Here is an 11,269-nt window from a genome sequence, read left to right as displayed (position 1 = left end):
TTCTAAACCTGAATATTCATGAAGTCGAATTTAAGATGTTTGAAGGACCTGCAGATGCTCCAGTTTTATACTGGATGTTGCATTCATCTAAGTTTTGACTGTGATTTTCATTTTTATGGTTAATGCATTATCAATCACAATATCGCTTACGGGTGCATTTCAAAACCAGGGGTGACCCCTGGTCCCTCCTGCCAGGACTTTTAAACTTTTCTATCTCTTTAAGTCCAGACTGTAGACAGGGCTATTAGGGCCCATGATAGACACAGTTTGCCGCTCTGCGCTACCTTGTCGACTTGGTCATCTGTGACATCGTGCCCTGAATCTTAAATATCTTGTCACTTGAAAATACTTTACATTCACACACGCACCCACAAAGTGCATTCATGCTTTAAATGCGCACACACACACACACACACACACACACCGCAGATTAGCTTGTTTACCAGTCGGAGGGGGGTCTGCTCCAACAAGGTGTGATCAAGCTGCTGATGGCTACAACTCATGTGTCTGCACAGCTCTTGGCGACAAGGCGTGTACGTGTGCACACAAACACAGACCCACACACAGTCATTACAGGAATCATACATTTTGGAAATTAGGCTGACAAAAAAAAAACATGACAAGTTATATCTGGAGTAATATGCCTCACTAACCAGCTATTTGCCTGTTTTTCTCAGACCTATCCATGGACTAAGGTAGCATCGTGCACATTGAGGCATCTGCCTACATTAGAAATGTAACTCAACCTTACTGCTACACTGATTCCACACTCTTTTCACAATATGCAGCAGTGTGTTTCAAAAAGCATATCACTTCTACAACACACATTTCCCCAAGGAAAAACACGAGAGATTAGCCGTGACCCCTCCTCCTCACCCTGTCCTTTTCATTTCCTCTATCTACCCGACGGGAAACAATTAACCACAATCACCTCCCCCTCTGCATGCATTCACACACACAGACTTATATTCATTTCCTTACCACTAACCCTCACTGAAATGCAGACCCTTAACCTAACCTTAATTGCATATTTAAGCTTCGAAATCCACTCTGCGAGTATGTGGTGCTGATTTGCTGTCAACGTAACCACTCTGCAGGGAGCTTCCTTTTCAATGAGGAGCAGATGGGTAAATTATATTTATATTCGCCCATATTCCTCAATGTGCAGATGCACTTAAGAATACTTTCTCCCCATGGGCTACTGCTGCTGAACAGTTAAAACCAGCCATATTGCACTGTCCCTGTCAATATAATCCTCAACATAATCATCTCCATGTATATGCGTTTCATATGCTTTCATTTGTACTATTTGTACCATTTAAGACTAACCAATTGTTTAGATTCTGTTGAATATTGAGTCTTTCTTTTTCATATCAAATTTAAATTATCTAATCACTAAATCTCATTAGTGTCTCTGCATACAGATTTTCATGTAGTTGAAGCTGTTGAAGAAGTTGTAGCAATATTTTCTGTTGTCAAACTGTTGGACTGTATAAAATGCAATTTAAAGCTGGGGATGAATTTCATCACAAATCTGTTTTCATATTTGTAAAACCTGAGTGATAGCCTAATTATCACTAATCCATTAGTCTTTCTGTGCTTACGCACCTGAATCACTTCCCTCACAGTGAACAACTTCGAAGATGATTCCATCATAAACACAATCCTCTTGTTTACATAACAAACCGAAACATCACTTGGGCCTTCTCAGAAATTTTGTTGCAAAGTGCATTGAGAGAAGCAAAAATGTTTTTTTTTTTCACAAATTCAGCAAAAAAATGAGCCAGATCACTACAACATAAAATTATACAGCCCACCAGGGATGTTTTAAAGAATGAGTATAGAATGATTGGAGGTAAAGGCGACACTTGGGTTCAGCACTCACGAAGAGACAGCAAAATTGCTGCTGCATGGAATTCCCACTTCCACAATGCACTTCATGCCAAAACTTCCGAAAAGGCCCATGTGATGTTTTGGTTTGTTATGTAAACAAGAGGACTGTGTTTATGATGGAGTCATCTTCAAAGCTGTTCACTGTGAGGGAAGTGATTCAGGTGCGTAAGCATGGAAAGACTAACAGATTAGAGATAATTAGACTATCACTCAGGTTTTACAAATTTGAAAAAAAAAAAAAAAAATTGTGATGAAAGTCATACGTTGCTTTCACTATCCAGTAATGTCTATTGTCATTTTCCTTTTTTGTAAAAACTGGAATTTGTTATGAAAAACCTATCATTTAGGAATCGATCTCAGAGCAAAGGGACTAGTATCAGTGCTGGTACTTGAGTTTTATAAATGATATCCAGCTCTACTTGTAGAACACTTGACTTATTATGATATAGAAAAAATAGAAGGAGATCAGCAAAAATGTTTAAAAGTGAAAATCCGGTGCTCACTTGGGATAGGACTCAGTCAAATATAAAAACAATAAGCATCCAGCTTACAAAATCCAATGTTTAGCTGTCAGAAGGAAAGTGGCAATAAAAGCCAAAGTGCACATTTCATATCGTGTTAAAGATTCATTAAATTGGCTCATCTGTGACATAATGAAGGATACTTATTACCATTATAGGGCTTCAGATTCCTCCTGATGGTTTTACAAATCATGGGTAGTCTATGTTTTTTCATGTTGATTCTGATGTATCCGTCTCTGTAGTTCATGTTTATGTAGTGTATATACAGTATATTTAAATGTCATGCTGTAAAGCAGTGTTTTTCAACCTTGGGGTCACCCCACATGAGGCCACCTGAAATTTCTAGTAATTGATTAAAAAAAAAAAAAAAAAAAAAAAGCTAATAAAATATATTTTTTAATGATTCAATATATATTTCATTATAATTAAAACACCACACACTTTTCCTAATAAAAATCAAGTTTAAATAAAATGCAGGATATAGTATCTGAGTGGGCATATCTTGAGTTACCTCATCATGTGACCGTATGCTCATAGTTTAAGTTATTGTTTGTGAGGTATTAATTGTCAGCCTTGTAAATACAAGCTGGACTGACATATATATGTACATATCCTGACCAAGGAAAATAAATTCTCACTTTGTGCAGTAATCTCAACCTGGCTTTTCTGCCTCGATCCATAATAATATACATTATATGGCCTAAATGTCGTCTTAGTTAATGTTTGTTTGCAACATAATATAGCAAAATATTGCATGATCAAAAACTAATTAATTTTAGCAAAAAATGTCTCCGTTTTGAATGTCTGGGGTCACCAGAAATTTGTAATGTTAAAATGGGGTCACGAGCCAAAAAAGCTTGGGAACCACTGCTGTGAAGACTGTGCATTAATCAGTTTACACAGCTTATTTAGATCCAGCCTCAACAGCAGCAACAATACTTTTCTTATATACTAAAAGAAACACCCTTTCCACAGTGGATGGGTGCAGGAGAGCTTGGCGGGGGGGTGGGGGGTGGGGGGTGGGGGAAAGGATAACATGACCCCATTTTAGCATCACCAATAACAAAATGTCTTCAATTTGTAAGGTTTTGCCCTCACCTTTCTACCGTGGTGAGGAACACACACTCCTTGTCACACACAGCAGATTGTAGCCTTACTGGGACAATAGACCCTATTGTGGGAGCTGGCAAAGAGAGGCCAGGCAGGCCGGTAGGCGTTTGGCTGCTCTTGGAGAGTCTGTGTGAGTGTGTGTGTGTGAATATGGGGGATAATAGCGCTACATGCCCAGAGCTGCCATCATTTCACTGGGAACAGAGTGTGAAAGAGAGGCAAAGGCAGTGACACACAAGCCCATAAAACACACACACACACAAACACAGCATCGCTATCACACTGAGCCATATGCTGACCCCAGCCTCACTGCAGCTATCTCTGCCAATCAACTACTAGAGGGGATGTCCCACACGCACGCACGCACGCAAACACACACAATAAAACACTCTAATCCTGAGAGTGAAATATATACACATGCAACATAAACACCATGAAATGCAAACGTGTAAATGGACAGATGATATACATTGGAAAATTCATGTACACAAACACTTGCTGGCACTGTGTGTACCATGCGTGTGTGTTGCGGCTTAGTATCTCTCCAACATTGTTCCCCAGATCCACAATCACCCAGGAGCAGATGGACGACGGCCACAGCACACACACACACGCACCCACACACACACACAGTTACACTCCAACACCAACTAACTTACACACATCAACATCTAACACTCGCAAATGTTTCTTTCTCTCTCACTCTCTCTTTCTCTCTCTCTCTCTCACACACACACACACACACACACACTCACACATTTATGCCATGTCACATTGATATGACATGGCAGAGCAGCTGTAGCAGATCTGGACAGGTGAACATTGGCTAAAGTTGGTGACTACTGGAGTTAACCCAGGGGCCGCTCAAGGAATTCATCTTGACTTTGACTCGTTTTACCTTAAGTTACATTTTAAAGGTTACAAGTTTGTTAAAATCTGAAGATGTACTTTTAACTGAATGCATAACAAATATCTCCTTTGCGCTCTGTACTGATTTTATTCACACACAATAAGACAGTGCATTATAACTACAAAGCTGATATATGTAGTTATTTGAGTTTTGATAAAGATCAGTGTTCCGTGAAAAAAATGCATCCAAGAGGAATGTGCGCAGACAGGAGATGCAACACACTATTTAGTTAACCGCTGCGCTAGATGCACCAAAATGTAATTATTACATGGTAATTGCTCAGTCAATAAACCTATAAAGTGTCATAAATACTGATAGAGTTATTTGTGAGATCTGCAGGTTACGAGGACAGTGTTTATTTAAAAAACATTTTCAATGGAGTGGTCTAAAAACCAATAATCTTTGAGTCCTAACAGCTGCAACGTTGTGTGAGAAAATGAGCAGAACAGGTAAGAAAATAGGACTGCTAAAGACAAGTGTCTGTGCAACTGATTCTGGAAACACATAAGGATTAACTCCACATTATCAGAACTGTGAATCAATTTATAATATGATAATACAGCATGGTAACATGTCAAGTTTCATTAAATGCTAATGCAACAGCTAATGTATCCAGGAATTAGCATCAAGTAATCAATGTCTGAGTCATAGAGACACATGAAAACACACACACACCTCCAAGTTCATCTTGTTGCTTTACCTTTCCAGATGAAAACATATTTATAGATGTATTCTAACCTGTATGACATGTCGAGACCAACTATCAGGGCACAATGTTCAACGCTCATGCTCTTCTCCTTCAGTCAAAGTGTGAATTATAGCTCTTGTTTCCTTTAACATCAACTATAATGTCAGTCAGAGCAAATTTTACTCCAAAGTACAAATCAAGTTCACAACTATGTCTACATGCAGCAACTCCAGGTGCAGGACGGGACAAAATAACCCCAAATCCTCAAAAGTAACCTCATGCAACAGTGTGGTTCATTGCTGTGTTTTTAATAGTGTTGTAGCACCTGTGCATGGTATATCAAGCCAATCAAGGTAATTATTCTTAGTGGTATCAAATTGTTGTTTTACTCCTTTCAAGGGATAAAAAAAAGAGATCTTCACAAGATTTATAATAAAAATTTTAGAACTGAGAGATTGAACAATATGAGTTTAGTCTTTTGATGCTACTTTTATATCCCAGTGAGTATCATTATTTAAGTTCAAGGTCAAAATGTCATAGTTTTATTCCCCACTGACACTTTTTGTGGTACAAAGTTGGAAATCACAATTTCCCAGATCAGTGTCTTACAGACTGCAGATATGTCAGTGTGCTCCTTACATCCATCTGGTCTCATGTTTGTGTTTAGGGATTGGTTCTACTGTTGTGGGCTGCAGCAAGAATCCATCTTATTTAACACTGGTCTACAATTTGCTGCTGTGTATGTCACTGGGACACAGAGAAGTCGTGAAAGGCCAAAGTGTGTTGTATTTCATTGTGTCACTAGTGAATACAGTTTGGGGGGAGGTCAATATATGTGTGTATGCATGTCTGTTGTGGAAGTCTTGGATTGCTTTTCTTGCTGCAATGAGCTGATATGTGAGATAGAGCTGTGCTTACACACAACTGCCCCAGCAGCCTGGCACCGTCTCTATGGTGTGTGTGTGTTTGTGTGTGTGTGATTTTGGATGGTTAGTCATGGTGAATGAAAGATCAGAGAGAGAGAAAAGGCAGATGGACTGCCCTGAGGGCCAGGAGACAGAAAGAGAGGGAGGAGAGGAAGATAGACAGAGAAAGAGCGACAGAAAGAAAAAGACAAAAATGCCAGTTTACCACTGACACACTTAGCCCTGCCAACCCTCCTTCCATTCCTCTCTCCCCCCCGTTTGCTTCTGTGGCAGGTCCTCAGTGAGGATACTTGATGTGACAATGCTCCCGCTCAGACACACAGTCGCACGGTTCGATGCACCACTCGAGGAGTGATGCATACAAGAGGATCTAACCTCGAGTGCACTTTGTCCTCGAATATCCAGGAATGTCCAGGATTCATTTAAAATAAAAACATGAATGCATCCTCAGCACTTATCATGACTAGTGTATGATCACAAACCCTGGAAGTATTTTTCCTTTCAGACATGTTCTACTCTGTTTTAGTTCATCTAATGCTGGGTCATAGAGTGACTTTTTTTTTTTTAAAGGGAATTATTATTATTATTTTTTAAATGATATATGGGACAATTTGCTAGGAAAAGCCCAAAACTGGAATCTAACCAGTTATTGCTAAAAAGAACTAAGGGAGCACTATGAAGGGCATAAATATTTGCATTCAATAGGCTGTTTTAATATCATTTTTCATACACGTTTTAGAGCTGTGTATGGAAGGAAGGGAAGGAAATCCTGTCTGTACATCACCCCCAGTTATAAACGTGTCATGTGTCACTCAGAACTCAACATGTAGTAAATGTTATAGAAAATGTTTTCTGGGAGGTTACATGTATTGATAGTCAATCTAAAAATATTTAGACACACTGAGAAAGGTTTGTGTCAGTTGAGTAATTTAATCTTAATTCTATCACAAAGACTGAGGTGCTCGGTCTCTGCTTCAGTGTAATTCTATGGAGGTAACTTCTATAATTTTTTGGTGTTTGTATGTGTTTCATCCAAAAATATTACTGTAAAACAAGTCCCCTTGTATTTGTATGTATGTTCAAAATATTCACTTAACATCAGCAGTTATAAAGAAGTTAGAGAAGCTCTTGGTCATCTACACCAGAACACTTCCTCTTCCTTGATAAAAGTTCAACAACATTAATTACAGGAGATGGTTCTGGAAATAGACAGTGGGACAGTTCATTTCAGTAGAGTTTAATTCTCAAAAATTATTGTAAATTATGGATAATTCTTAATGTGTAATTTAGTTATTAAACGACACTCCTTAGATGCCTTGTTCTAATGTTAATTATGCTTTCAAATTATAAAAGGACTGTGTACAAAAAAACTTGAGATAGACTTAAAAAGCAAAGTGTCTCTACAAAATTGACTTGAATGAGGAAATTACAAGTGGAAAAACTGAATGAAAAAAGTGAAGTTATCCCAGAGGACAAAAAACAGACATCAGATACAGGAGAAACAGCACAGAACTAATCAGAGATAAAAAAAAAAGAGGGTTGTTAAAGAGGCAGAAGAGTCCAAACAGGATCAGAATTAAAAAGAAAGATCGAGAAATGATAATGTGGGGGCAAAGTAGTACAGAAGAAAAAACAACAATGAACCAGAGAAGCTGAGATACAGAGCCAGAGGGATAGAAGAGGGAGAAGGAAAAGGAGAAAAAAAAGTGTGACAGAAATAGAGGGCAGGAAAGGGAGGGAGGTGTAGCGACAGAAGGAGAGTAGAGAGGTGTGTGTAGCACAGAGATGGGGAGTCAATAATGACTGATTACTGTAATTCAGCCTGTCAGAGACATCGACCTGCTGCTACCACCAATCAATACACACCAGGACACAAGCAGACACACACAAACACCTCCAAACGAGACTGACCAACACATGTGTGACACTCGACACGTGTACACGGTGACACACACATGAAGCAGGGATACAGATAGACACACAACCTGACACAAACATTTAGAGAAACACACTAAGTGGAAAGATGTCTACATGTCTGCACACTTTCAGCAGATTGCTAGAGTCACACACAAAGTAAAGCGAAAGACAGATGGGGATATGCTGTGAAAACGTGCACACATATATACACTCAGTGGGGTCAGGGGGGGTGTTAGCTACAAGATGCAGCCCCACACTGAGCCAAACAATCTCTCCGTCTCTGTCTCGCTGGGTGGACATGGCAGAGCAAAATGGTTTCTTCAACCCCCCTGATGCTGCTACCACCTTCTCAGCTCCCTCTACCTCCACCACTTATATTATCTCCCAGAAAAGAGGAGAAACAGAAGAAAAGAGGAGAGAGCAACAATGTGGTGGAGAGAAAAGTACTCGGACGAAGGAAACGAGAGAATGGAGAGGTGACGGACAAGCAGCAAGATGAGAGAAAAAAAAACGGGGGGGGGGGGGGGGGGGGGGGTAAGACAAAAGTATAAAGTTAGACCCTAAGAGGACAATTAGGTCAGAAAAGCAGGACAGGAAAAGGTCAAGGTGCACAATTTGGCAAGACAAAACCTACATATAATAATCTAGCGATGTCCATTTTGCATGTTTTAAACTGTACAGTTCTGCTCAGTGTCACAAACAAAATATCCTCATAAACACACTGGACATTCACATCACAGCCTTTAGTCATTATATAAGATTGCATTGAGATTGCAATGACGTCAATAATGCTCTAAACTTAACTGCTAATAAAACAGTGGAGCTTTTATTTTGAAATGGCACTAAAACTGTGATAATTCCCTTATTTTTTTGTGGTGAAAACACATGAATGTGCGTTTCCCTGAATCACAACGACTAAGGAAAGGTCCGAGTTATTTGTAAGATACCCTCCTGGATTAATTGGTGTCAATTTGGTGGCGACTCGTAGGTTAGCAAGTGCGATGGCTGAGAAAGGAGAGTAAAGTAAGGAGAACGTGGCTGATGCCCGTACAGCACAGATTCATGCCAGTGTAGTAGTTTAACATGCCAAACAATTACAACAAATATGTCAACAGTATCCTTGTTAAAGCAGAAAAACAGCACTAATGTGCACACTTTGATATTTCTTTGTATGATTTTGTTTTAACTGTACCCTTGTTTTACACGGTGGATATGAACTTATGTGGATGTGAAACGCAGAAACACAAGAAAACAGCAAAGAGCAGAGATAAGCAGGCAGACAGGAAGACACTATGATTAGTGAGTCAAATTGCTTAAGTGCTGCCATGAAGAGATTCCAGTGACCAGCTCAGCTTGTCAAAATGGAGACAGTGTCACCTTACTGATGTGTATATGGGGGTTTGTAATGCAGCGCTGTGTGAATGTGCCTGTACTCAAATGCATTACTACAGTATTAAAGAACATGTGTCTGAGTGTGTGTGCCTGTGTGGAAAGAATGAACAGTGAGCAAGGATTTGTCTGCATGTGCGTGGTGTGTGTGTGTGTGTGTGTGTGTGTGTGCCTGTGAGTAAGCCCAGAGAGCAAAGCCCCTCATTTGGAAACAACATTAGAGAGGAGAGTCATCAATAAGTATCGACTGCCGGGCTTGTTCCAACCAAACTACCATCGCATCGGATCAAGCAGATAGACTGTATACACACCTGTCTGTCTGTCCCTCTTTCTCTCCTACACACACACTTGATATATAGCATTTCATGGTCATCTAAATACAGCTCCATCACAGTAGCTCTTACATTTTGAAAGCCAAACACTGCTGGACATTGATTTGCTATTCTTAACACTTGAGCTGAGTGATAACCAGTATTCTCACTCACAGATACACGTGTAAGGATTTCAACGGCCCACACAATGGAGCAGATATCATCTAGCAAACAGGTAAGCAGTGCCTAAAAGCATTTAAAGACCTGACCAGGAGGAGACAAGACAAGGAACCACACCATTTTAAGCCCAGGTGATCGGAAGTTCCAAGACATCTGCATTTTTATACTTTTACTGAAATTCAAAGAGTTCAAGTTCCTGAAAAGGAACAAAACCTACAGTTTATAGACACTAATATTGAGACACATTGCAACTATAGCTTGTAGGACCTCACATCCCTGTTCAACATATTTTCCTGATAAAAATGTACATGTAAGTTGTTGCAATTAATTTTTGTAATAAATGTCAAATAAATATTTCTTTAAAGACAATTTTTCCTTCTTGGGTGAGAGTTGAGGAAACCACATGGTTACTTGTGATTTAGAAAGATTATTTACAGTTTATGGTACAACGCATATAACTGTCCAAAATTTTATTACTTGTGTAAAAGCAATACTAGAAAAGTGTTTCTGAAGCATTATTTGGACAGAGCTGCACTGTAGAGAGTAGTATATTCATGGACAGATTTTCCTTTTATGAAAATAAAGGTGTTTTAAAATGTTTAACCAATAGTGTACACACCACATGGTACAATGTATATGAATGTAATGGTTTTCAATTCTTTGCTTACAGTATGAGTTCTCCTATATATATATATGTGGAGATACAGGGGCTGACCAAGGAAAAAGATCAGCAGTAGGAGAATCAAACACTTTGCTAAATGCAAGTTGTCTCTTTCTGAAATGATTTAAATGCCCCTTTGGGAAGTTTCTGAGAAAATGTGAACATAAATTTACAGCAACATCATTCAAGTGAACTAAAGCAGTTGCACGGTCTAAAAAACATGTATTGATACCATGGTTCCCCGTAACAATAAACAAAAACTAGGATAAGGATAGTGTGACCTACCCTTCAGCTTCTGATCCCCAGTGTCCACTGTTTTTCTTAAAGGATACAAGTTTTGATATAGAGGAATGAGGGATTTAAGGGCTCGGCTGGCGTTGATGGCTGTAGCTCTGACCATAGTGGGTAAAATCTTCATGTCCACTATAGCACCGTCAAAAAGTGGACCAAAGAACGGCACCTTCACACACAAAAACAAGCAGGGACAGACAGAAAAATAGGCAGAGGTATTATCAGTCCTTCTTTTTTACTTTTATAAATAATACTTCATCCATACAGACCAATATTGAGATATTAGATTGAAGAAAATATTGGGATTTCATGAACCAAGCCTGACAAGTAATGACGGACATGACCGTTCTTCTTAAATGATGAACTATTCGATTCAGGCTATGGTTTTCTTATTTAATTCAATCCTTTGCTTGTGGAATCCACCAAAGAGAATAATGTCAGGGTTTTTATTGAATTTATTGGTAGACCAGAA

The 11,269-nt window shown here is 39.1% G+C and overlaps 1 protein-coding gene across 1 annotated transcript in view; it reads right to left on the bottom strand.

Annotated features, from left to right (window-relative positions):
• Positions 1-11,269, bottom strand: part of ralgapa1 (Ral GTPase activating protein catalytic subunit alpha 1) — a 76,144-nt gene that overhangs the window by 21,125 nt on the left and 43,750 nt on the right. Inside the window, 1 exon segment of the mRNA XM_030126915.1 lies at positions 10,839-10,966. Coding sequence (XP_029982775.1) covers positions 10,839-10,966 — 128 coding nt within the window.

The sequence above is a fragment of the Sphaeramia orbicularis genome, chromosome 22 (genome assembly GCF_902148855.1).
Source record: "Sphaeramia orbicularis chromosome 22, fSphaOr1.1, whole genome shotgun sequence".
In the NCBI taxonomy this organism is placed as follows: domain Eukaryota; kingdom Metazoa; phylum Chordata; class Actinopteri; order Kurtiformes; family Apogonidae; genus Sphaeramia; species Sphaeramia orbicularis.
Note: the sequence above shows the minus strand (reverse complement) of the source record. Positions and strands in the feature narration are given on the sequence as shown.